This window comes from Astyanax mexicanus, chromosome 1 (genome assembly GCF_023375975.1).
Source record: "Astyanax mexicanus isolate ESR-SI-001 chromosome 1, AstMex3_surface, whole genome shotgun sequence".
NCBI classification, from domain to species: domain Eukaryota; kingdom Metazoa; phylum Chordata; class Actinopteri; order Characiformes; family Acestrorhamphidae; genus Astyanax; species Astyanax mexicanus.
The window spans coordinates 54,485,954-54,513,374 of record NC_064408.1 but is presented as its reverse complement, the minus strand read 5'-3'; the positions used below and the strand labels follow the sequence as shown (position 1 = coordinate 54,513,374).

General features: G+C 36.4%; 1 protein-coding gene across 1 annotated transcript; it reads left to right on the top strand.

Annotated features, from left to right (window-relative positions):
- The first annotated feature begins 33 nt into the window (after positions 1-33).
- On the top strand, positions 34-18,752 carry rhpn1 (rhophilin, Rho GTPase binding protein 1). Its single transcript, XM_007255641.4, has 16 exons — positions 34-1,638; positions 5,049-5,164; positions 5,430-5,558; positions 5,643-5,718; positions 6,132-6,209; positions 6,451-6,575; positions 7,620-7,786; positions 8,391-8,488; positions 8,730-8,819; positions 8,911-9,067; positions 11,240-11,353; positions 14,160-14,354; positions 14,632-14,708; positions 15,229-15,372; positions 16,051-16,197; positions 16,560-18,752. Exons 1-16 carry the CDS (start codon positions 1,564-1,566, stop codon positions 16,764-16,766), a joined length of 1,995 nt encoding a protein of 664 aa, XP_007255703.1. The 5' UTR covers positions 34-1,563; the 3' UTR covers positions 16,767-18,752.
- Positions 18,753-27,421: the final 8,669 nt, after the last annotated feature.

The window sequence follows — 27,421 nt, the reverse complement described above, 5'->3', positions numbered from 1 at the left end:
TATATATATATATATATATTCATTAGGTACCTAGATACGTCGTATGTGGCACTGAATCGGGCCATATCAACATGCCAGCTAAAAATTGGATAGGATCTCATTAGGATGTATGGGCGTTCCACATTTGATCATCTGATTATGGCCTATTTTCGCAGTCATACAGACAGGTCCTTCAGTATTTGGACAGTAGTGAAGTTTTTATTATGTTGCGTCTGTACATTACCTCAGTGCACTAACCCTTTCAGACCCTGCGTCAATTACAATGGACTTCATGTCATTATATTTTTTAATTGTTTTGTTACACAGAACCCTGATTAAGACCTGTTGTCCAACAGAAACCAGTCAATGAAACAGTAGCTTAGCCCCGCCCACTGCACTGGACAAATAAAAATCAGCAACTCGGACATTAGAGCATGTCAACACTACAGAACAAATAAGGCAAAGTAATGAAAACTCTTTTTTCTTTTTATCATATTAAGTTATAATGTTTTGGCTAATTGGATTTATTTTAATACAGATTTTGTATTAGGATAGTAGTGTCTAATTTTGTGTGCATTACAGACAGAAAACATTCTTATATTTTTTCATCATTGGAACATAATTCAGGTCTAAAGAAATTTAAATGAAGTGAAGACTTCCAAGGTTAATTAAATAGTTGGGGATTGGAGGATTTCTTCATAATCTATCTGTTTTGTTTTCACAGGATTAAGATAGCTTTTGCAGGTTGTGATCATGCAAAAAAAAAAAAAACATGTGAAAGTTTGTCTACATGTTTTTTACAGCGCTGCGGGGTTAAGTTAGCCCGGGTCAGTGTGAGGGGAGACGGTGGGAAGTGTGTCAGTGGGGGACAGTGCGGTGGTGAACAGTGGGTGAAACGTTGGGCCTCAGTATAAAGTCTTTGTCTGCACTATCGACTCCTCCCGACTGACGATGCCTCTGCGTTGCCACGGACAACGGTCGTCTTTCCGCTTCAAATCACTTTTGAACACGCCCACCTGCTCCGGGGTTGGCGCTCGGACTGCCAATCAAGTTTCCACCTCGTGCTCCTATTGGACAGCTGGGCTGTCGCTCACCTGTATCGCGCTCCTATTGGCTAAAGCAGAGGAGTGGGCTCGTTCTGGGACTTAAACCGGAGCAGGGACGCAGATCAGCTGCAGCAGCGGGTCTGCAACAAGTGTCTTGCTGTTATTTTCGATAGTTGTTCTCTACCGGGGTTCTGGTTTGGCATTATGGTGAAGAATCGTCTGCAGATCGGAGTTTTTTACTGGATAGAGGGGTTGGACTGGTAGGAAACTAATCCAAAGCCCGGGTTTAAGTGGGTCCTGCTGGTGAATGCTCCATGTGTGAGGGGGGATTACCGTGAAACTCCCGGATTTGCTGAAGTTTGACATGCACGCAGTCTGGAGTGTCGCGTGACCTCGTGTCGCAGTACGGGCGCGCGCTCTCCGCTTCTCCCGAGTTCGCGTTTCTTTAAGGACTGCAGGGTCCCGGCCGCCCCGCGCGCCCCCCGTGACGCAGTGAGTGTAGTGGGCAGGTGAGCGAGTGCCCCCCGGAGAGAGGAGAATGTCGGACACTGGCTCAGAGGAAGAGGTATCAGTGCTGAGGGAGGAGGGGGTCTCCGGAGGATCAGTCAGAAAGGTGGGTGTTTTAATGTTATTATTGTAGTAAAAGGAACGATCCCGTTACTCCATGAGTTAATCTTACCCAGCGGGTAGTGCGGAGTCTGCGCAGTGCTCCTCACAGCCACTCATTTCTCCTAGATCTGACTGTAATGGGTTCTCTGATATGCAGGGTTAGAATGGCTTAGTGCTCTCTTACAACACACATCAGTCTTCTAATAATTAGGCCTGTTATACTTATTTGTATTTTTTTATTATTATTATAATGATTATGTTTATGGATATTGTTTACCTATTATGCTTTTTATTAAGCATAGATGAATAAACAGAACAAAACGTGTGTGTGTGTGTGTGTTAGTGTAAGTTATACAGTATCCAACAAAAGTGAGTACACCCCTCCCATCTCTGCTAATATTGTATTATATACTTTCATTGGACATCACCATAAAAACAAAAATGTCCATCCCTTTTGTCATGTGATTTGTATGGCTGGGGGGTTACAGTTCTCTTATACTGACCTGTGGATATTTAAAATGACAAATAATTCTCTAAGGATGTGAGAAAAAGAATTGCTCTCCACATGATTGTCTAGGCAATAAGAAGATTGCTAACATATTAAATTGAAATATAGCAGGATGGCCAACGTCATACAGCAGGTTTCCAGAAACAGACTTTTCCAGGGTCAAACTAAGAAGTTGAGCCCACGTGTTCAGTGTAATATCCAGATGTTGGCTTTAAAAAATAGACACGAGTGCTGCCAGCGGGAGGTCAGCCTGCAGTGTTCAGACCATAAGCCGCACATTGCATAAACTTGTGTCTAAATATAGCTATTATCCCAGAAGGGAGCCTCTTCTGAACCTGATGCACAAGAAAGCCCTCATACAGTGCTGAAGATAAGTTCAAGAACATGGATTACTGGAACTGCGCTCTGATGGACCAAGAAACTTATTTGGCTTAGATGGTGTCCAGCATGTGTGACAGCATCCTGGTGAGGAGTACCAAAAAACTGTCCCTTGCCTACAATCAAGCATGGTGGTGGTGGCATCAAGATCTGGGGCTGCATAATTGCTGCCGGCACTGGGGAGCTGTATGCCAACATTCTGAAGCAGAGCATGATTCCCTCTCTTCAGAAATTGAGCTGCATGGCAGTTTTCTAACACAATAATGACCCAAACACACCTCTAAGTTGAAAAGTGCTGTGCTGAGGAAGCTGAAGTTAAAAGTGGTGTACTGGCCTAAAAGTATGTGTTCAGACCTAAACGCAGTTGAGCATCTGTGGGACATTCTCAAGTAGAAGGTGGAGGTGCGTATGGTGTCTTAACATCCACCAGCTCCCTGATGTGATTATGGAACAGTGGAAAGGGATTCCAGAAGCAACCTGTGCAGCTCTAGTTAAGGCAGTGATAGATAATAATATTGACACTATGCAAAAGGTTGGACATGTTAACTGTGAGGTGTACTCACAAAAGTGTGCTTTCATGATTTTTTTTTGTCACTCTAAAATGTTTTAGATCATCAAACAAAATGCAATATTAGTCAGTCAACACAAGTAAACACAAAATGCAGTTTTTAAATGAAGAATATTATTAATCTGCTCCCAGTTAAAACCTCACACCTGAGTTTAATTTATCTAGCCACACCCAGGACTGATTACTGCCACACCTGTTCTGAATCAAGAAATCACTTAAACAGGACCTGTCTGACAAAATGATGTAGAGCGAAAGATACTCAAAAGCTAGACATCATGCCAATATCCAAAGAAATTTAGGAACAAATAAGAAAAGAGTAATTACGATCTATCAGTCTGGAAAAGGCTATACAACAATTTCTAAAGTTTTGGGACTCCAGTGAACCACAGTGGGAGCTATTACGCACAAATGGTAAAAACGTGGAACAGTAGTGAACCTTTTTAGTAGTTACCCCAAGAGCGCAGCAACGACTAATCCAAAAGTTCACAAAAGATTTTGCATTTCAGAAAAACAACATCATAGCTACAGTAAAATATGGTGGTGGTAGTGTGATGGTCTGGGCCTTTTTTGCTGCTTCATGACCTGAAAGACTTCCTGTGATTAATGGAACCTTGATTCTGGTATCTACCATAAAGTCCTAAAGTAGAATGTCTGGCCATCAGTTTTTGACCTCAAGCTGAAACGAACTTGGGTTCATCAGCAGGACAGTGATCCAAAAACACACTATCAAGACCAACTTTGAATGGCTGAAGACTGTGGAGTGGTCTAGTCAAAGTCCTGACCTGAATCTTATTAAGATGCTGTGGCAGGAACTTAAAAAAAATCAGTTTATGCTTGAAAACCATCCAATGAGGCGGAATTAAAACAATTCTGTAATGAAGAGTGGGTCAAAATTCCTTCACAATGCTGTGAAAGTGACTGTCATTGATCCAGATCAACATGCTGGCTAATCTTGGACTTCATTTTGGAAATTAGATCATGATCTATTTAAGATGCCATTCTTTATCATTAACAAATTCACAATATAACATAAAAATACGTTCATGGGTTTGAGACTCAATCAAAAAGTCACTGACTGCAAATCTGTTACAATCTGGTCTTATTTCAGGCAAAAACAAAAAACAAATCTCCAATTAAGGAAATATTCAGAGGAAGGCATACACAATTTAATTCAACTACCAAACCTAAGCTTTAAACATCTCTCCCAGGTCAGGCTTTTCCAGACACTTTAATAGAGAGCGCCCCTCGTGTTATTCATGAATCTGTAACCTCAGAAACTGACTGTTGTAAAATACTAAATGTATGTTTTTAGTTTATTTAGTTACATTTCCGATTGTGAAAACTAAGTTGTTTAAAAATTCTGTATTCATTTATTTTTTTTGTTTAATTATTAATTTTTCACATTTTGGTTAATTTTGTTTAGAGAGGCAAAATAAGAAACATCGTCACTGTCTATGTAAATACTCATGGACCTTGCTGTCCAAAGAAGTCACATTTAATTCTACAAAGGTTTTGATTGCTGGGGTTCAGTACTGTAACCTACATAAAGTTTTAATGTTCTTGAAATAAAATCAAAGTTGCTTATCTATTTTATGTAAAAAAATAAAATAAAATATAATAAACCAAGTGGAAAGGTGTGTAGCCTAATTAATCAGTCATGCCTGAGGGGAAAAAGGAGAACAGGGCTGTGTAGCAGATATCGAAAAAAGCACTAGTGATTATCACAAATTTTCTGTGCTACCTAATTTGTACTTTACATCAGTTCCTTATACTGTTCTATTGTTTTAAGTATTTATGAATTTATGAACTATATATTTAAAGCTGTTAGGAATCTGGACTAAAGACTTCTCAACAATGAACCATTTCACCTCAAACCACTGAATGGCTTTGTTTCCATAAGTTTGTGTAATGATTGGAATTATACTTTTTTTTGCCTTGTGGGTATGTGTGTCTGTTATAGGGATGTGATCCTCTAGTGTTAACACAGCGCAGCAAACTTCAGCAGAGACGAGCCAAACTCAATCAACAAATCAACCGTGAGCTGCGTTTACGAACAGGAGCAGAAAATCTCTACAGGTGTGTGTTCATGTGTGTCTTTGTTCTAAAACAGCAGCATAGAGTGTTGGGATTTTAAGCATTTGAGCTTTTTCCACTATCAAAGGCTGCAGTCAAAAACAACATATTTGCACAAGCTCACATTGTTATCATAATGACCCACCGCCCACCCATATTTATGTCCTGTTATTTTTGCTGCATTTTGGTTTTATACCAGTTGTTTGTGTAAAAAAGTGGGCGTGTCATCGTTACATGGGCTGAAGTGTGTGTGTGGTGTGTGTCTCAGGGCTACAACTAATCAGAAAGTAAAGGAGACTGTGTCATTGGAGTTGAGTTTTGTAAACTCAAACCTGCAGCTACTTAAAGAAGAACTGGAGGAGCTGAATAGCAGCATGGAAGTTTACCAGACAGAGAGGTATAAACTAATTGCACAAGCTGCCCAAATACAATAGTGTACATGTGCTACAAATAATAAATGCTTTCTTTATCTTTCTTAAAGTGAGAAGGTCAATGTGCCCATGATCCCACTTGGACTCAAAGAGACTAAGGAAATCGACATGACTATCCCTCTTCAGGTAAGATCTACTCAAACACTGTTTTCCATTCCAGGACAACTGTTGATAGGACAGGCACAATCAACATTTGTATGTGATGTAAAGGTACGTTCAGTATGTGACCATAAGTACCAAGTACCTAAGCCCTTATCTAGCCGACACATTTTGTTCAGGTCCATCAGCAGCTCACCTTATTTATCATCACTAAGCACTGATTTACCAAACCAGGTGTTGGATGAATTCTGTAAATAATAATGAGAAGGCTGCCCTATCAGAAGAGATGAACACAGTGGGAAAAACACCTAAGGGAAAAAAAGCCTAGATAAAGAGCCTTTTCATTTTATTTTTTACATATGCTTAACAGACTTTTTCTTATTCCACTTATGGTATGTTCACTTAGATTTAAACATTTTTTTAAAAACTCTTTCTTTCAGGACTTTATCAGTGAACATTATGGAGAAGATGCTTCTCTGTATATGTCAGAGGTCAAAGAGTTTATGGATCTCAGACAGGTACAATGAAAACACACTTCAACTGATGATTTACTAAATTTGGGATAATATAAAGGACAGTGTTCTTGATTTTATACATATTTACTGAATATTTTCGTCTATAATTATATAATATAATAGACATAAATAGCATCCAAGTTAATGCTATAATATCTTACACTAGCTATATTTGTAAGTATTTTCCTGTTGCTAAACACAGTGTAAATCAGGTGTATTAATACATGTTTCATTTTACACTCAGGCGATGCGCACCCCCAGCCGTAATGACGCGGGACTCGAGTTGCTCATGGAATACTACAACCAGCTCTATTTTCTAGATCAGCGCTTTTTTGCCCCACACAGGACACTGGGAGTTCACTTCCACTGGTAAGAGAATGCACCACACACAGAAATATCAAGAGAAATATTTTACACAGTTCAAAGCTTATAAGATATTGCTTCTTTACAAAGGTGTTTACTTTTTCAAACTAAATATAACATATTTAAAATAGATTGAAAATATATTATAATTGTTTGTCCTGTTATTTAAAGAATACAGACTATTTATTGCAGACTATAAAATAGGACGCAGAGGATTTAATGTATCCATAGACAGGACTGTTGCAACAGGACAGTTGCAACTGCCTGGAGCCCCGAGCTGGCCTGGGCCCACCAGACAACGACTGTGTGAGAGGCCGTTTAAATTCTGTGATGGTCAATGCAGGAAAATACAACAACACTATTATCAGAATCCCCCTCAAGGGGAGCCCTCCTACTAGTTACTGACAATAGCATGTAATAAGACATGAACATGTTCAGTAGACATTAGAAAGGTTAAAGCTCCACAATAACTTATATTAAAACATTAGTTTAACATTCTAATCATGGAAACAACACACTAAAACGTCAACCTATCCTTTATATGAATTTATAATAATATTTGATTAACTTTACATGTCTTCACTTATCTAAAGTTTATTTAACTGGACTGAGATTTATATTTATTTATTTGCATTTATTTATTTGTTTATTTGTTGCTGCACACTGACTTTTGCCTAAATCTTGGTCAGAAAACAATATAACATTTCAAAGAAAAGATGTGGTTATTGTGTGTTTTCTACCATTGCTTTGCTGTTTAAACTACACTTGATCTGACGTTATTTACGTTTGACCAAGACTGAGGTGCAATGTTCCACGCTCCGCTGTGCTCACATGTCTCCAGCAGCTAACGCCATTTTAGAGCACTGGACAAAATTAGTAATTAATGAATATTTTTTTGTTAATTAGGGATGCACAATAAATGGTTTGTTAAATAGTATTACAAAATTGCATTGCATTATAAAATGACATAAGGCTCAACTTTTACATTTTGCTTTTACATTTGTAACTTTTGCATGTGTAGTTGTATGACACGGCTTGTTCTCCTGGCAGGTATGATTCCCTGACTGGTGTGCCTTCGTGCCAGAGAGCGCTAGCTTTTGAGAAAGGAAGTGTGTTATTTAACATTGGGGCACTTTACACACAAATTGGAGCAAGACAAGACCGCTCCACACTGCCTGGCATCCAGAACGCTATTGATGCTTTCCAGAGAGCTGCTGGTACTGATCTGCAAAGTTTCTGCTTATACTGTATGTGTTGTTCAGAGTGGGCAAAAAAGGACATTGAATTTAACTTCAGTTAAGGTTATGCCAATAAAGCAAATTTAAAATGTCAATATTTTAACTACATCACAAAGCTTAATGGATGTGGCCAACCATCGACCCTTTCACGGGGTGACTACAGGTTCAAAATGAGTGCATACTCATTACCAAGTAGAGGTGGGCTATATGACAATATTTTATTTTTATCTTGATAAATGTTCTTACTTATTGACAGTACTTTTTAAGATTATCATGGATATCATCAGAGGTTAAAGAACTAGAAGACCCAACTGTACATTTTATCAGTAATTATTGTTGTATAATTAGATAATGTCCAGCAAAAACTGCTGCAATGTGTTCTGCATGAGAGAGTATTTAAATAGCAGTTTTTAAGAATCTGTCACTGATCATGCATTCGGTCTGTATATCAAAACATTGTGATTAATACATTGTATCCTAAAAATGTCACTGAATATCTTTTTTTCTTTTACCATAACACATATTGTTTATAAAAAAATGTAATACAATTTTATTAATTATCAATTTGTTCTTTTCTTTTAAGGAGCTTTTCTCTACTTGCAAGAGAATTTCTCTCATGCTCCCAGCCTAGATATGAGTAGCCCTGCACTGAGTATGCTGGTTCGCCTCATGGTTGCTCAGGTATGGAAACATTTATTGGAATATAAATTATGCAGATAAATGATTACATGTTTTGATAATGTGCAATTATTTAAATCTAGTTCATTTGAATTACTCTTAAAATTAATGTATCTTATTGTGTGTGTGTAAGTGTGTAAAATTTAAGAACAGCAATTGTCTAGTAGATGTTATAATACATATAAAACCTGTATTTGCACCTACAGTCTTCCAAACTCTAGTCACTGTGTTTTATTCTTTGTAGGTTCAGGAGTGCATTTGTGAGAGAGTAACACTTACTATGGAGGAGAATGATCTCATGTCGAACCTACAGGCTGCTCAGGAGTCAGCACGAGTAAGCTCAAACTGGTATTAAAGTGCTCACAGGTGTTGATCATTCAGGTTAGCATATACACTGCATATACAGTGCTATGTGTTTGTTTTAGGTTTCAGATGTTTATTCGCTGGTGCTGCAGGCCATGTCTGTGCCTTTACTGAAGGATTATGTGCCATTCTCCTGGCTCTCTGTGGTCCAGGTCAAAACTCAGCATTTTAGAGCACTGGCCCATTACTACACTGCTGCTGCACTGTGCGACTGCTCAGGTGAGTGCACCTTCTGCATGTTTCTTCATTAGACTTGATGAATATGTAAATGTAAAAATAATATAATGTATAAATACATAAATAAACCTACTAACTTGGTTGTGCCACCCCTGGTGGAAACAACTGCAGTCAAGCTTTACTGATAAATGACAATGAGTCTTTTACATCTCTGTGGTGGTATTTTGTTTTACTCTTATTTGTAGAATTATTTTAATTCAGCCACATTGGAGGATTTTTGAGCATAAACATCCTGTTTAAGATCATGCCACAGAATCTCAATCAGACTTTGACTAGGCCACTCCAAAACTTTTTTATAAGCCTTTCAGAGGTGAACCTGCTGGTGTGCTTCAGATTATTGTCCTGCTGCAGAACCCAAGTATGCCTAAGATTTAGGTCACAAACAGATGCCAGATTCTTCTTCAGAATTGTCTGGTACCTGAAGCAGCAAAGCAGGTCCAGAACATTATTCTACCACCACCATGCTTTTCGTTCAGTATGATGAAATTATGTGTTGTTTTTACACCAGATGTAACAAGACACACACCTTTCAAAAATTCCACTTTTGTCATGTCAGTCTGAAGAATGTTTACCCAAACTTCTGGGGATCATTTTTTGGCAAATGGGCTGTTGTGTTCTTTTTGATCAGCAGTGTTTTTTGCCTTGAAACTCTCCCATGGATGTTGTTCTGGGCTCTTTTGTGACCTCCTTCATGAGTTGTCCATGACCTTCTGAAATAATGTTTTTTGCCAGCCACTCCTGGGAAGGTTCACCAGTGTTCCATGTTGTTTGTTTCCATTTGTGAGTAATAGCTCTCACTGTGATCTGCTAGAGTCCCCAAGCCTTAGAAATGACTTTTTAACCTTTTCCACACTGATAGATGACTTTATTTTCTCATGTGCTTTTGAATTTCTTCATATCGGGGCATAATGTGTTGCTTTTTATGAACTTTTAGCTGTAGCTGTAGTATTAGTGCATTTAAAAAAAAATAGAATATCATTGAAAAACTTTTTTTATTATTAATTCAGTTCAAAATGTGAACTTTATATACATACATTACACACAGAGTGATCCATTTTAAGCTGTTATTTCAGATTTTCTGCGCTGATTTTGGACTTGATATAACACAGTGGATCAACACCAGCAGATGACATGACTCTCCAAACCATCACTGATTGTGGAAACTTCACACTAGACCTCAAGCAGCTTGGAATGTGTGTCTCTCCACTCTTCCTCCAGACTCTGATCCATTGATTTACAAATGAAATGCTAAATTTACTGATGATCACTGATGGTTTGGAGTCATGTCATCTGCTGGTGTTGATCCACTGTGTTATATTAAGTCTAAAGTCAGTGTTTTCCCAGAAAATATTACAGCACTTCATGCTTCTCTCTGCTGACAACTTTTATGAAGATGTGGTTTCATTTTCCAGTAGAACTTTGCCAAAAATACTAATTGGTTTTATATAATATTAAAATTTTCTGAGACACAGATGTTTGTGTTTTCATTGGCCGTAAAGCCATAATCATATTTGAAGTAGAATGTCTGGCTATCTGTTTGAGACCTCAAGCTATAATAAACTTGGGTTCTGCAGCAGGACAATGATTTAAAAAAACAGCAGCAAGTCCAACCTCTTAATGACTGAAGAAAAAAAAAATGAAAACTAGTCTGATTGAGATGCTGTGGCATGACCTTAAAAATGGAGTTCATGCTTGAAAACCTTTCAATGTGGTGAAATTACAGCAATTCTGTAAAAAAGAGTGGAGCCAGATTTCCTCCAGAGCTCTGTGAAAGACTCATTGCAAGTTACTGCAAATGCCTGATTGCAGTTGTTTTTGTTAAGGGTGGCCCAACCAATTGTGTTTTGGGGGGCAAACACTTTTTCACACAGGACCATGTAGGTTTGGATTTTTACAAACCTTTATTTAAAAACTGCATTTTGTGTTTACTTGTCTTTGACTAATGTTTTCATTTGTTTGATGACCTGAAACATTTAAGAGTGACAAACATGTAGCCAAGATACAAAAACATTGATGCTCTTTAAAACTGCTAATCATTGTATACAATTTAAAATATCATCGGTTAACCAAACGTAGCTATATAAAATCTATATAAAATTGGTATAATTGATGATGCATTGCATGATAAATGATGGTTGGTCTGTGGTTCCATAGATATGATTGACAAGGTCAATGATTGTGGTTCTGCGGTGAAGGCCTTAAAGCTGGTCCACACTAGACCTCCAGACACACTGTGTCTACAAGAGCCAGAGGACAGACTGAGACTGGGTAAGCACACTGGTCCACTAATGTATTAAAATGTATGGATATATAAGACATTTTTGAACGCTGCAGTTATCTGTTTGAAAGATGTCTGTTCTGTTTGACATATATGCTGTGAATACATTTAGAATCTATCAGCTTAGAAGCTTGATTAAGTAAATGTTATGTGTAAAAAATAAAAGCTAAATCTGAGAAGTGAGATGTATATGCCACAGTAAAGCAGTCCAATTGCTGACATGAAACATAATGTAATTAAACCAATGAGAATCAAAACTTGAAGAAAATTGTATTTTGAAAATATGCATGCTGGTGGTTTTGCACTAAGCCTTGCAAAATTACCTACTTAAATTGTTACTAGTTGGCTAATCATAAAGAACACTAGTAAATATGTATTTTATAAGAGGAAGGAGGGTATAGGAGGCAGTGTTGGAGACAGCAGAAGACATCATTTTATTTATCCCAAACATAATCAATCCTTAAACACTACCTTTCAGCAGCTTTTATAATCCTCTGTTCATTGGTCAGCTCCACTTTTAGAATATGTTAGCAACTTTAAAATGTCTAGAATTATATTTTTATGTAGGTGCTATTGGCACAATTTGTCAGTGGCATCATTATAATATTCCAAATTAAATAATAGTTATTTAATTATCTGTTATTGAATAATAATAGATTAGCCCAAATGATGATCATTTTCATAATATTCTCTGTTACTGTTCCATTGCAACGGTTAGATAACCATAAATGACATGGTGTGAATGAGTTTTTTACGATAAACACATTGAAATGGCTGCATTAACATTATAAATATAAGCAAACTCAGTCTGCATTACCCAAACGCAACAACAGAGGGAGCTCTTAGCAAGGAAGAGGTCCACCGTGAACACGTACACCAACCCTAGAGCCAGGAGAAAATGAGTGCAGCAAAGTGTTTTAAAAACCTATATTGAATTTGAATTCATTCAGGATCTTAATTTGTTGTGTTTCACATCAATATCAGCATATCCATTATTAGTGGATATCCAACACATCATATTTTTGTTTATATTGTACACCCCTACTTTAATGTACAGTCATGGCCGAAAGTGTTGGCACCCCTGATTGTTTTCCAGAAAATGAAGTATTTCTCCCAGAAAATGATTGCAATTACATTTTTTTTGTTATTCACATGTTTATTTCCTTTGTGTGTATTGGAAAAACACAAAAAACAGAGGGAAAAAAGCCAAAAAAAAATTGGCCGGACAAAATTATTGGCACCCTCAACTTAATATTTGGTTGCACACCCTTTGAAAAAAAAAAAAAAACTGAAATCAATCGCTTCCTTTAACCATCAACAAGGTTCTTACACCTCTCAACTGGAAATTTGGACCGCTCTTCTTTTGCAATCTGCTCCAAGTCTCTCATATTTGAAGGAAGTCTTCTCCCAACAGCAATTTTAAGATCTCTCCAAGGATGTTCAATGGGATTTAGATCCGGACTCATTTCTGGCCACTTTAGAACCCTTCAGCTTTGTTTCCATCCATTTCTGGGTGCTTTTTGAAGTATATTTGGGGTCGTTGTCCTGCTGGAAGACCCATGACATAGGATGCAAACTCAGCTTTCTGACACTGGGCCCTACATTGCAACCCAAAATCCTTTGGTAATCTTCACATTTCATGATGCCTTGCACACAGTCACATTCAGTGGTGCCAACACTTTCGTGTTGACTATAAAACTATGTCTATACTAACTATGACTATATAAGACTATGAAAATAAACTACAAATCTGATTTCAGTACATTAGCTGTCTCATAGAGCTGAGAGAGAGCACAATATTCTTGCTAAAATCAAAAGATTCATCCACTTTCAAAACAGACTCCAACACAATGCAAGGTTTAAAGAACCGACACATACTGTTATGTTTCTTTACACTCTTTACACATTTCTTTTACAAATATGTTTAAAAACAAGCCAAAGTGGTTCTTTAACAGCAATAGATCACCGTTTGTAGTACCCCTTTATGGCACTGATAAGAAACGTAAACCTCTGGAAGACCAAGAAAACTTTCTGGGAGGACTGTCTGCTTGAAAGCAGACTTTTATTTATTAGAAGGAAATCTGTATCTTCAGAAAAAAAAAAATATATACAAATATTTGTCACACTTCTGGCTTCCACCTCTTCCTCTGTTTGAATCCTCCAACAAATTTTCCCATAAACCACGTGACACGATCACACCGTCAAACCCAACCATTCCTGAACTGTTATCTTACCCTGTCAAGTACTGCAAACCTTATCTGTTTCATATATAGTATTGCTCCGGTTAGCCTTATCTTATGGTTTTGTCTCGTGGTTGGCCCCTTGTTTGGTTCTCTGTTTGGTTTTGACCTCTACCTTGTAGGGCTGTGTATCATTAAGAACTCAGTGATGTGTATCACAATACTGGGCTTACTATTCAAAATATTGCAGTGTTATATGCCACTAAGCAAAGTGATATACTACAAGGTGATATACTTTTTGTGCAGTGGGGCAGTGGGATCTAATGCTAGAGTACAACAACTGCTATCTAGTGGGCAGGGTTAAATACAACACAAAATGAATCACTATCTGATCAATATTTACATCTAAACTAATAATTACAAATCAACACTGTTTGTACATGTGCAAGCATCTGATTGTCCTTCAACTTTAGAATCTTTTGCAAGAACTAAAATCCTATTGCTAGAAAGAATGAGTCAAAAAGACTCTTCACTAGCTACAAAACGTCTTTAAAAGTGTCATGAAAAAAAACAGGTATTTTTGTCCATTATTGACTGTGTACCTTTTGTTCACTAGGTAAAGGTCATTTGCGCAAAGCCATCATAAGACACGAGGAGGCGTTGCGCCTCCATGGTGTGTGTAAGATGCTGCGCAAGATGGATATTTTACAAGAAGTCCTATCATATGCACACACACGCTCACTGGAGAAATACTCAGACATTGATCAAGAGGATGATTTTTGTGAAATTGCAGAAGCGCCAGAAATTCAGTGTAAGAGAAAATATGTTTTTCATATTCAGTGCTTCCTAATTTAATTTGAAATTGTAGCAGTTCGATACTTTTTGCATGTTTAATTTAAAAAAAATTTAATTCTTATATTTTTAAATTATTATATTGTAATGTGTACAGTCTGTAGTATTTGAATATCCACCATTTCAAACTAGTAATCAATTTTATTTATGCATTTTTCAGCTTGACAGACTAAAGTTGAGAGTCTATTATCAATAAATGTCATTTATATTTGTAACCTCTGACCTCTCCCCCGCAGCACACACTTATCAAAAGCCTGATATTAAAACTCCTGACTTCAGCTCAGTTAGAGTAACGGACATCTTTCACCGACTGGTAATACAGACTGCACTCTTGGCTACTCATTTAAAGCATATTGCCAGTGTCACCTGAAAACTGTGTATCTCAATTTTGTGATTTTTACACGGTCAAAATTTAATAATGGATGTTCCAGTAGAAATGGCCCAAAATTACAAATAGTAAAAGTGAAGACAACTATTTTCATTCTGTAATGTTGCAATTTTGGAGATACAAGGTTTTTGTGTGACAGCAAAAATATATGATTTTCTTATATATTCTAACAGTGCTTTTGAACTTAAGTGTGGGGGATTGGGGGGGGGGGGGGGGGGGGAGGGTCATTTCACTTAATTTCTTATCCAGCTCTTAAAGAACTTATAATAGATATATAGTAGATGTTATGTGTGCAGGGAATATTTTAGACCCAGAAGTTTAAGTTCAAAAGCACTGTATAAAAAATACAGTTTGCCATATCATCATCTTTTTACTCTTTATTTTTTATCATTCACACACAAACACAAACTAAAAGGCTGTTTATAGTTGCTGTTTTTTTGTGTAGGGCCCTCTCTCTTTATTTTGTGCTCGGAATCGATGGGTGGGTCGTCGTTTGTGTCTGGTGCGAGGAGAGGCGGGGCTTGGTCTCACTCTGCGTGGGGATTCACCGGTTTTGGTTGCTGGTGTGCTGCCAGAGGGATGTGCTGCTGTAAGGATATTTACATGATATAATGTTACATTGCGGAGAATCAAAATGAATCTGACTGTATTCACTAAACTTTACTAAACATCACTAAGTGCTAGGAATCTTTTGGTCTGTCTAGATCCTGCCCCCTCTTTTGTAGCAACTGTTGCATTGTTGGCTAGGTTTTATAGAATATCAGAGGAAATCTCATAACATAATAGCAAATTGTAACAAATAACCCAGTTGTTATATATAAAACATATTATATATAAAACATATATATTATAAAACATGTTTTATTATACAAATTATATACATGATGTGTTCATGTACAATACACTATACATTTCAAACAATGCATGAATGTTAGAAAAGTTCAAGTAGAGTTTTTATTTAAGAATAAACATCTGCTCAGTAGTTTAAGCAGAACATTTAGAGACATGCAAAAAATAATGCACTTGTGGGAAGACCATATGAAGAAGTTACTTTTAGCATGATTAAATTTACAGAATTTTAACTGGTGAATATTGTTTCTCATTCATTTTAAATATTTAAAAATTAAATGTTAATTTAAGAGTGAACGCTTTTAGGTTTACATTGACTGATTTTTTCAAATGATTTAAGTGATGGTTGTGTGCTGTGATTTAATGGAAAAAATGGTTAGCCCTGCCTTATCTTGTCTTAAAATTGTTTGTGTTGCAGGAGGCAGGACTTCATGAAGGTGATTACATAGTGGCTGTAAATGGTTCAGACTGCAGATGGGCAGAGCATGCAGAGGTTGTTCATGTTTTGAAAGGCTGTTCTGAAAGAGGAGTGGAGCTTGATGTTATTACCCTACTCACAAACGAGGTACACACCCACAAACACACTCATGTATAATTACGTATAATAAACATGGGTTGCAAACTTTTTAAAGTTAACTAGGGCATCAACAAGTTGATAACAATTAAAGTGGTATTGGCATTAATAGTAATGAAATTACTGAATATGTAAATAAGCTCACAGACCTTTTTAAATTTTTAAATATTGTAAGTACTTGAACATTCATAGTCCCAGATGAGTCCTTTAGTTTATATCTTATCCATAAAAAGAAAGTGATTTTACTGGATTATGCAGGCCAATCTTTTATCATGTCACATTACTGATATATCAGTTTGATATAGTTTCTTATATTAATACAGACCTGTCAATGTCTTATACTTTTTGCACAGGTAGAGAAAAGGGCAGCCTCACTTTCACCCAGCAGTGACCGGGAGACTGTCACTCAACAGAGACAAGGTGGAGACAGTGACAGAGGCTCCACCTCTTTACTGAACTGGAGCTGGAGAAGTGGTGGAGGAGGCAGAGTAACAAAGAGACTTGGCAGCACTTTTAGCCTTCCATTTGGCAGTTTGCGCGAGAGTGAGTCTATGTACTGACAGAAAATGATGTATTTAAGCAAAAAAAGCACTGCTCTTTTTCCTAGCACTGTTTTTCTCTGAATAATTGACCATCAGTTATACACAAGTTACATAACCTCAAAGTAATATGTAAAATAAGTAAAACACAAAACCCTAAATTGCAGTAATGGCAGTCTTCCACAAAGTTTCCAGGCTGATTTCATAGCATAGGACAAATTATGTAGCTTTTGTCACTTTTGTATAGCTTTTTTTGGTACATCTATAAATGTCATGCTATTGATGTTGAGTGTTCAGAAAATAATACGCAGTGCTAAACATGGCTTATTTAGGAGCAACACTGTAGTGTTCTGACTGATATCCAGCTGTGCAGGAAGGACACACAAGCAAACTATTAGCTTTTAAACCACCTAATTTGAAATATGTTAACTATTTAGAACATTGGTGTAAATTAAGTTAGAAATCCGTTTCTATTTTGATTAATTTAGAGCGTATGATGAATGTAGATTTGCACTAAACAAGAGTGCTATTGTAGCTCTGTGTTTTGTAATATTTTTTTTTGTGAGTTGTAGAATCACTGTTGTCTGCACTGATACACGATGCCTTGTTAACTTTGTATCCTTAATTCTTCTGCAGCATACCGAGAAAACTGTGCACATTGTTTAATGTATTTTGTAAACTTTAATTCAGGGAGAACACATCCTTCTAATACACTTAAAATGATCAGCATCCAGCTTAAACATTAAAAGGTCCAATGTTCTACAATAGGTAAAGACACAACTACTGCCTGCAAAATTACATAACCTAGGATCGTTTACATGATAATGAATTATGTTGCCACACAAAGAGACTCATACTTTAGAGTCAGGTCTAGAGGAGGAGTGTGGGATTGGAGTGCTTATGTGTAAAACACTCACATCAGTGTCTGTTTGTGTCTCCTCCAGTCATATGACTCCCCAGGCTGAGATTACAGTAAAATATGATGCTGGCTGGGTTGTTGGTTTGCGATAAAATGTCTTTGTATTTGAGTTCAGCATTAAAAGCTACAAAACAGTGAATTTCCATTACAATAGTGCACATCATGGAATGTTCTAGTAACACCTCAGAACAACAGGCAGAGCTCACCAACAGCTGATAGTGGATGGCCACCAACTGGCCAAGGTACATAATGCGCTTAAGTTGCCCCATGTACTACCTGGAAAACATTTTTTATTCATTATCTAGAGAATTTGAGAAAGACAAATAACAGGAAATACTTAAAAAAGAAGACATTTCCCATTTTACCCATTAGAAAAACCTACTTATGTCATACTGAGTAATTTTTTATATTATACATTTTATGTACATTTTTCTTTGATATTGATGTTTATAACATTCTTTTGGTTTCATGTTTCAAAGATGGCCAGAACTTATCTATCATGATTATTTTCAGCATATCTTTATCTCTCAGATTAAACAAGCCTTTTATGTACACTGTTCTGATGCACAGTGTGAAACATGCCTGAGAGTTGCTGTATAAATAAGTATAACTAAACCACTACAGACTGATATATTAATGAGTTTGTTCTTGTGGCATCATGACAAAAAATCTCCATATATGGACTGCTTTAAACTTTTTATTTCTTCATTATATATCCCCATTAAAACATGAAGGAGACATTGAATGTACCAAGCTCTCGTTTAGCCACTTAATTTTCAGCCACTTCTCTTGATATTGTGAGGCATCATGTTATCCTGTTTTATTGAGTATTCTGTATTAAAAACAATACAGAATGTTTACTTGAAGGCAGTGTTTTATGCTAGAATATACCAGAATGTTAAGTGTTAAGTGTAATGTTTTGTCATTTGTATTGGTATTGTAGATTGTTTACTGCAATGGCAAGAGCTCATGAATGGTACTTATAGGAGCACACACACATGTGGACATCCGTTTTTAACCTGTTTATGTCCAAATAATATTTAAGTATGAAAGTTAAGTTTAAATTGTGATTAAATTCAATGAATTTATGTTGTCTGCCTCATTTAGTATTGGTTTGCAGTGAATTGCATTGACTCTAACAGGCTTAACTTTGGAAACAGGTAACAGCTATTTCTGTCCCACCTCATTGATGTTTGTTTTGTATTTAAATGTTCACTAAAACTTGACTCAAATTTTAAATTCAAAATATTCTGCTAAATCTGCTCAGTCTATTGCATCACAGCACACTTGTATTTCTTATCATCCTAAGGACCACAAAGAAATAACCTTATTTGGACTAAGACATTAATGTTAATATTAATAGGCTGAAAAAATAGTTAAGATTGTATTTAAATGTAGACTGAATTATTGACATTTTAAAAGACTCCAACGGAACTATGAACTTTACCAGCTGCATCTTGTTACTTTAGGGACTGCAGGCTTGAGTCCAATAAACATCTTATTCCCATCTGTCATAAATTCAAATGCTTTTGACAAAACTACTCAGAATTATGGGAATATTGCTGTGCAAATGTGTTTGGATTGTACACTGAATTGCTCCCCAGATATGTTGTCGTATTGGGAATTAGGTCAGGGTCACATTCTGCACTGTCTCACAGTCACACTCTCCCGCAGACTTTCAATTATTAATGTACATTACGCTCCTACCCATCCATTTATATGTATGCTATTTATTGTAGTGAATAACAAAATATTTCTATAGCTGGGAGACAGTATAGGCTGATGTTTCCCTTTTTTTTTTGCCAGTACCGTGTCTTTTAACTTGGAGGCACGTTTTTGTTCGCTAGAGGCCAGTATGGTGTTGCTCTGGTGGAAACAAGTGTGCGAGCTTGAGTTTTCTGGGCATAAAAGTAGGTCTTAATCATCTGCAAAAAAAAAAAAGCAATTAATAAAAATGATGAAGCTACGGAAACAAGCACATCATGTTTCCCTGCTTAAACGTGTGGGTCAATATAAGTATGACGTGGCCTTGTTTAAATTTCACACAAACACTATGTAATACTATGTAACGATACATTTTCCAGAAGTACTTTAAATGAACACATTGTTTCAGATATAGAGGAACGTTAACCTTTATTACATTTTTTATATATTTTATACAGTTTTCTGCACATGTGCACGTTTTTCAATAGCTAAATAACACAGTTTTAAAAAATCCAGTAATGCTCTGTCCACTCTGTCATGTTGTTTTTATACAGCAACTGTTATGCTGCTCACTCAGTACCACACCAGAATAAACTACCATTATATTGGGTTTAAACTATATAGGAGAGACTGAGGTAAGATAAGACCATTTTTTAAGTATACCTATATCCTAGAGAATATGAGACCGGAATAGAGTAAATGTATACAAAACAAGTGCAAAATCTGCCAGTAACTGAAACTTTAGCAGTCCCCGTAACCATTGGGGTTCCATACATGGGTCTTGTTGCTCAACGTGCCCTATTAAAGGGTAATTAATTCCACCAGGTGTAGTTCTAAACATGTAAAACCTTTATTTAAATTACTCCCATCTGCTGTTCTGGCTTTATGAAATACATATTCCCTGTTGACCTCACAAAACAACAAGATGTTTCCCTTTACAGAACTGCCACTCACTGGATGTGTTTTCTTTATTAAACCAGTCTGAGTAACTCTAGAGACCGTTGTATTAAAATTCCAGATCGGCAGTTTAAAAATACTTTAGCAGCCCATCTGACACCAACAATCATGACACTCAAAATTGACTGGCATTTGGGTCCGACATGTTTTTAAAATAACAATTAAAAGCACCATGTAAAATGTATTATTGCTAAGATTACATTAGTTAAATACTTGTCATATACAGTACATTTACATACTTTTATTCCAATGGTAATAAAAAGAATTCATCCTGCTGTTGGTGTAACTGTCTGTACTGTCCTCGTGGCATATTGTGGAGCCTTTGTGGAGGATTTAACTGCATTTAGCAGCAAGAGTGTTAATTAGGAAAGGATCCCGGTGGTATTGGATACGGAAGCTCCATTCCAAAGAACTGCTCCACAGCCCAATGCTGGGAGAATTATATCCCTCTATCTCATGCCTGACATTAGACATAGGAATAAAAGGTTAATGTTTATCTGCTAAAGAGTTCTCGAATTTACTGGCAATACTTCTTTACATGGATTAGATGTGCGTGCATTTAAACATGTGTGTCAGTAATGGGTGAAACGTATAGCTTATGGCATTCATTACATTTCGAAATACATTTTATGTCAATATTTATTAAAATGTCCTGTAATTGATCGATTGCCCTAAACACTGTCATGCAAGGTCCTTAAGATAAAAAGTGTTACGTGTAAACCGTCTGACAAGTGATTAAGACAGATTAATATGATAAGACAAAAACATAAAATAGTTCTTTATTACATAGATACGAGTATTGCTTCAGATAAGAGGAAGGTAATATGGAATGACAGTCCTTTGACATAAAACATGATGCATCTTTCTAGTCATATTCGTTGATTTATTTATTATTAGTTAGCGAGTTTTTAACAGTTGGCCTAATAGCACAGTTTGAGCTGGATTTAATCTGTTTCTTTAAAACGTGTCTGCCGGGTAGCTGATAGCCTTCGAACTCTTGAAACATCTCCAGAAAACATGTTTTGGCGTTTTATCCTCTTTGTAACTCGTGCGCTTTGCTTCCTTCCTTAAGGTCGACTTATTGCACCAATTAATAAAGGATAGGCTTACTCGGGCCGCCGCTAATGCTTCCAGAGCTGCTGGCAGGCTCTGTTTTGCTTCACGCTGATGGCTTGAAGTAAACAAGTGCGCGATCGATCATGGCGCGCTCACAGAGAGGAGCTCGAGGAGCGCGGCTTTAACGAGGTCTGCGCGGGAGCGCGCCTGCAGCTCCGCGGGAGCGGGCCCACTGCCAGCACACTGCGAGAAGAAACACTAATGGTTTGTTATCATGACCTTTTCGCATTTCCATTAGTCGTGCTCTTATTTAGCTCGCCTGAGTTTGGATTTAACCCCGTGTTCACTGACCCTGTGTCACAAAATACACCATCTTCACTGCTTCACTGCCTTGTTTTGGGACCATCTGAGTGTCTAAAATATGTCCTGACCCTAGTAGCAAAAAAATAAATAAATCGAATAAATGTAATTTTTGGTTGCAAATGTAATTTCATAGGCATCGGGTAGTGCTGAAATTCTGTCATTAAATAAATCAACGTTCATTTAAAGGCTTTGAATGATTGGGGCACTTCTATATTCACTTATTTTTAAAGGTGCTCCTCAAAGTAATAATAAAATAGTTATTTATAATTTATATAATCATTTTTTCAATATTATTATTATTATTATTATTATTATTATTATTATTATTATTATTATTATTATTATTATTATTATTGAAATTCCTTTATACAGCACAATACATACGAATATACAAATACAAGCAATATATACATAATTAACATAGGTTAGGTTTAATACAAACAATACACGCAAAACGTTTTGCTATGGCGTCTCCATTTTAGGTGTATATTCTCAAATAAATTAGTAAACATTAATCCGAAATCATAGCGCATGTACTTTTTGATATGTTAAAAACTGAGGTTGCTTTGATAATTGTTCCGATTTTATGATTATAAATAAATCGATATGAAAGGTATAAACAAGCCGAGGTGCATGCCTCTCATTGTTACATGCAAGGCAAATATTCACCAATCAGCCATAACATTGCACCACCTCCTTGTTTATACATTCATTGCCCATTTGATCTGCATCCTGTTCTTCGCTGATTCAGAGCAGCTATTGTGTATATTATAGGTGCTGGGTCATTCTTAGCACTGCAGTGACACTGACATTGGCTGATTTCATAGGTTTTGGCTAAATCTACTTTTTTTTATTCATGACATACATAGGATGTGGTACACTGATGATACAATTAAATGTAAAGCATTTAAAGTGGCCAGGACTATTTTTTTATATAATACATTTTTAGTAATGACTTTAACAGTACCTATCGCATTGGATTCCCCTGTTAATGCACTACTTGCACTACACTTTATTTAAAGGATTCTTACTATTCCACAAAATTTTACAGTCCAGCCTGATTCACGCAGAATAAGCGAAATGTGACTACACGTCGATAATGTCTTACCATTACATCTTAGGATAAAGAACTACATTACATTAAGAGTGTTCTTTAAACTCTTAATATAATGTACACTATTTAGAACATGCTATAAGGTTATAGCATTTGCATGTATTAAAACTGCAAGAGCAGGAGAGTAAAACATGTTTGGGTGTAAATACGTTGGTTTTTAATGTTGAAACAGTGGAAAGTCCTTTCATCCTATAACGAGCAGTTCATGCGGTTCGTCCTCCTCTCTAAGGTCCATCCAGCGTCTCCGTCGTGTCTCCAGATTAGAAGATCATCTTCCTTCAGGGCGAAATGAGAGTTCGCTCTCCAGACTCCGACCACATCAGATGAGAGTCAAATAAAAGGCTGCGCTGTTAACAGGAGGCTGCAGGAGAAATTCGGGCGTAATTATGTGTGTCTTTACATCAAGGCTAATAAATTCTTTTAATATAAAAATCATCCAGGCTAATAAATTTTGAAACATGTGTTTTACGCGAACTTTATCCACAGACTCGGTGGAGACTCGTTTTAAAATGTCCCTACAGGAGCTCGAATTAAACTTCAACATTACGTTTTTCAGGTTTTTGAGGCATATGACATAAAAACACTTCCAATCGGTTAATAAGATTCCCATTACGTCTTTGCTATAACCTTTTTAGCTAATCACTCCTTGCTAAAATATTTGATAGTGTATAGGATATTAGAAAGATAAATATTCTAATAGAACTTTTAACCTAATATGTGTGAATTCAAAGTTAAAAATAAACATATGCTGATATTTGTTTGTTGTGAAAGTGGGCAAGGTATTTATTGGTAGACATTGGAGTGAATTATCAGAAATAATAATCGACCTTTGGCATGGTGGTCTATTAAATAAACTTTTAATCTGAAAGTTCATATATAATATTGTGTTAACACATAACATGCTAGAGCTTAGATGTCTCATCCTGCCCTCTCAACTAAAGTGGCGTTGTAGCATGTATGTCCGACCTCTGACATTGCAAAAAATAACAAAACGTCATTACACATATGCAAAGACAACATGGATTTGTTGGATGGATTACAGAGTTAAATGACTACTGAATTTTATTAGTACAATTTCAATTAAGTTGCAGTTAATTGTTTACTTGCTTGCTATAATCATTGATTATATCAGTATTTCACATAAATACTAATTACACTAGCTGTAGCTTCTAGTATATGTTTTAGTTTTAAGTTGTTTTTTGGTTCATTTTATTTGTTTTTTTATGATAGCCTATTCTGTTGAGCCTTTCCATGATGCTCTGCAATACGAAAAAAGAAACAAGATGTTTCTCTACACAACCTTCACCCAAGGCCTCAAGTGCTTGGAGTTGGCTGGATGGTCCAGGATATCTCTCTGGACAGACATTGCTGGCCCTTGGGGGACACTCAGGATCGGTAGTCCCACTAAGTCTCAGAAACTTTCCCATCATCAACATCACAATTTTGACATTTCAATTTTTATGTCCTCTGAATGATGGATCCTCTCAGCAGTGACAGGCAGCTGGAGCTCCCAGCCCACATAACCCACCAGTAACCCAGGACAGCAGTAGCAATCCAAATACCCAGAAATATTACCAGCCAGTCTCACAGGACCATGCTGCTGGGGATGATGTTACCATAAAATTAAGGGCTTAAGCAATGAAATCAGTTAATGATTCTAATTATTGCTCTGTATATACTCTGTATCTCTTATTCAACTACTATGTTAGTACACCATATATAAATAAGGCTACTTTGGGTCAATCGTAAAACAAAAAAATTATTTTCTTTGACCGTTAATATCCTTTCCAAAAACATAGGGAACAAAACTCCATACCACTGTTTAAAGAAACTTGATTAATAGTAACATTGATTTAATAGCATTGTTACTCTAAATATAGACCTTAAACTAAACTCTCACAAACTTCATATTAAAGGTTAAACAGATCAATACTACCTGTAGCTATAGGACTATACTTTAGGTAACCTATTTCAGTCTAGAGAAATGCCATGTCAAATGTGTATTCCATTAAAATGTAAATACCTTTCACATAAAGTATTTAGTAAGACATTTTTTTCCCTGTAGAACTGGACATCGAGGCCAAAAAACATTGTTAAACCTTTATTTAAAATCTGCGAGCTTGCATGTACAGGCTACTGTTTGTGTTATTTGCCATACCTTGGTTAAGAAATGTGGGAAATATGCAGCATCACCTGACACTGAGATTGATGTATTTGTAATACATGTACTGGAGGAATTAGCCTTTGGAAACAATGGCTCTGTGCCACACAGAAGGGCTGGATACTATAGTTCGGTCCCATTAAATCTGTAAAAGTTCCTTCCTGAGGCAAATTGTGCCAGAAATAGTAATGCACTTTATTATTTTTTTAGAGCATGAAGATGTAAATGTTACAATCTAGTACAATTTTAGATTTAAAGTGTTACCTGCAGATCTTTTTGATTAGGTGCTCCTGAATTTTAAATGCTCAAGAACATTACAAGCAAAACAGCAGTGAGTCTTCTGCTGAAGTGGAATGAAGTCGTTTTGTGATTTACGATTTGCATTTTTTTTGTGATTGATAAGTACTGCATATTTATTTAATGAGTATTTAGTATTTATTTAAGTATTAGCTGACAACTAGGCCAAATATATATATTTTAAAGAGCTCATCATATATACATGCATTGCCAATAGAATAGGACTCTCTGGAGCAGATAATCGTGAATCTATTGGCACTATGCTCAATTCCGATGGGCTACAGAAGTATAAAGCCCTTCAATTTATAGATGTGGAACTGTGTTCTCTGGATTGCTTGAGCTCCAGGCATAAGTTTAGGTGTTGTTAATGAGGTAAGGTGGTGAATATCCAAGATTCTAACCCCCTAAAGCTCTTGTCGTTAAATGCAATAAAATCATCACAACAATGCCCAGAATCGTTCTTGTATGGTAGAAACAGTTACTCGAATAAAAAGCAGCAAAAACTATTTTTTATTTAACAAAAAAAGAATGAGCAGATGTCCTAATATTAATAATAATTTTATGTTATTATAGTGGTCGGACAGTGCTTCATGAGCTGTCGAGCTGCTCAAGACGCTGCAGTAGTCGAAGCTCGTGTCTGCGCACCTGGCTGGCCTGTCGTGCGTGCTTATGCTCGGCGCGTCTCCCACATCCTCTTCCCTGGATTGTTGTGACTGCTCGATCGAGGGCGAACGTTACATTTCATCTCTAAATTTAAACCGGAAAAGTGTCACTAGAAAACAGCGCGGTGGGAGGCAGTCAGGGTCGCAGAGCTTTCCTGCAATGAATCAGACGCAATAGCAGGAGATCAGCACGCATTATTGTTAAAGCACTTCAGTGTAAAGTCATCTGCTGTTGACCGGAAAATCCGGCGCTGACATTTTAGTTTAAGCACGTCTGAATTCACATTTAGACTCGTATCGTAGAACACGATCCCAGTAAAAGCGGCGTTAAAATAATCTGATTCAGTGTTAATAATACAAATATAATATTTGTTAATATTTAAATACTACTAATACTACTACTACTACTACTACTACTACTACTAATAATAATAATAATAGTAATAATAATAATAATAATAATAATAATAATAATAATAATAATAATAATAATAATAATAATAATTAATATTAACATAATAAAACAGTTCCCGGTTTTCATCCGCTTTTCGTAGTCCTGTAATAATAGGAGAGTGATGGGTTACTCTTGTACATATGAATGAAGTATCGCCTCTGAAGTTAATTGTGTTTTCTTTTCAGTGGAGAATAGATTTCCTCTGTTTATTATAAGCATAGGGACGGATTTGCGTCACCGTGCAACTTGTAGGTTGAGATAAAGTTGCACAAATATTGAAAAAAGGAAGTGCTAACAGTCATTATAAACCACCCCCCTTCCCCGTCGGAGGAAATAAGGACCTCTGCTGTATCCTAAAATACTGAAGAATCTTCTATTTTGGGATAAATCTAGCAGGAATATCCGCTCATTTAGGCTTGAATCAGAGCCCATCAAAAACAGGATGACCTGCATCGAGAAACTTCTGCTTCCTAATCTCACTTCGAGCCAACAAGGAGCCAAAGCACTGCACTGTTTCTTCGGTGGAATAAATGTTTTTTTTTTTTTTTGGGAAGATAATTGTAAAAATGCTTTATATAAATTAATCATATACATGGACGGATTCGCCTTGGTCGTCATTTGTTTAAATATTTTTTAAATAAAGTCAATTATAATAAGGTTTGCATTTAATTGTGAACGTGATTGCTATATAATGTGATTTTCAAACAATTTAGCCACTAAAACATAGCACAGACCTGTATAGAATTAAAACGATTTTCTAAGATAGAGCTGACTTTCTTAAAAAAGTAATGCATTGATTTTGAGTAGGGTGACCTGAATATAATTAACTTAAAAATAAGGCGATTATATAATACATTGTTGACTTTATAACAGTTTTCAATGTTTTTTTTTTTTTTTTATCTGAGAGCAGCTTCAGCTTTAAGGAGCATTTGCTGAAATTCTATTGGCCAGGCAAGAGCCAATCGGGAAGTGAAGGTCCCTGGCTCGCG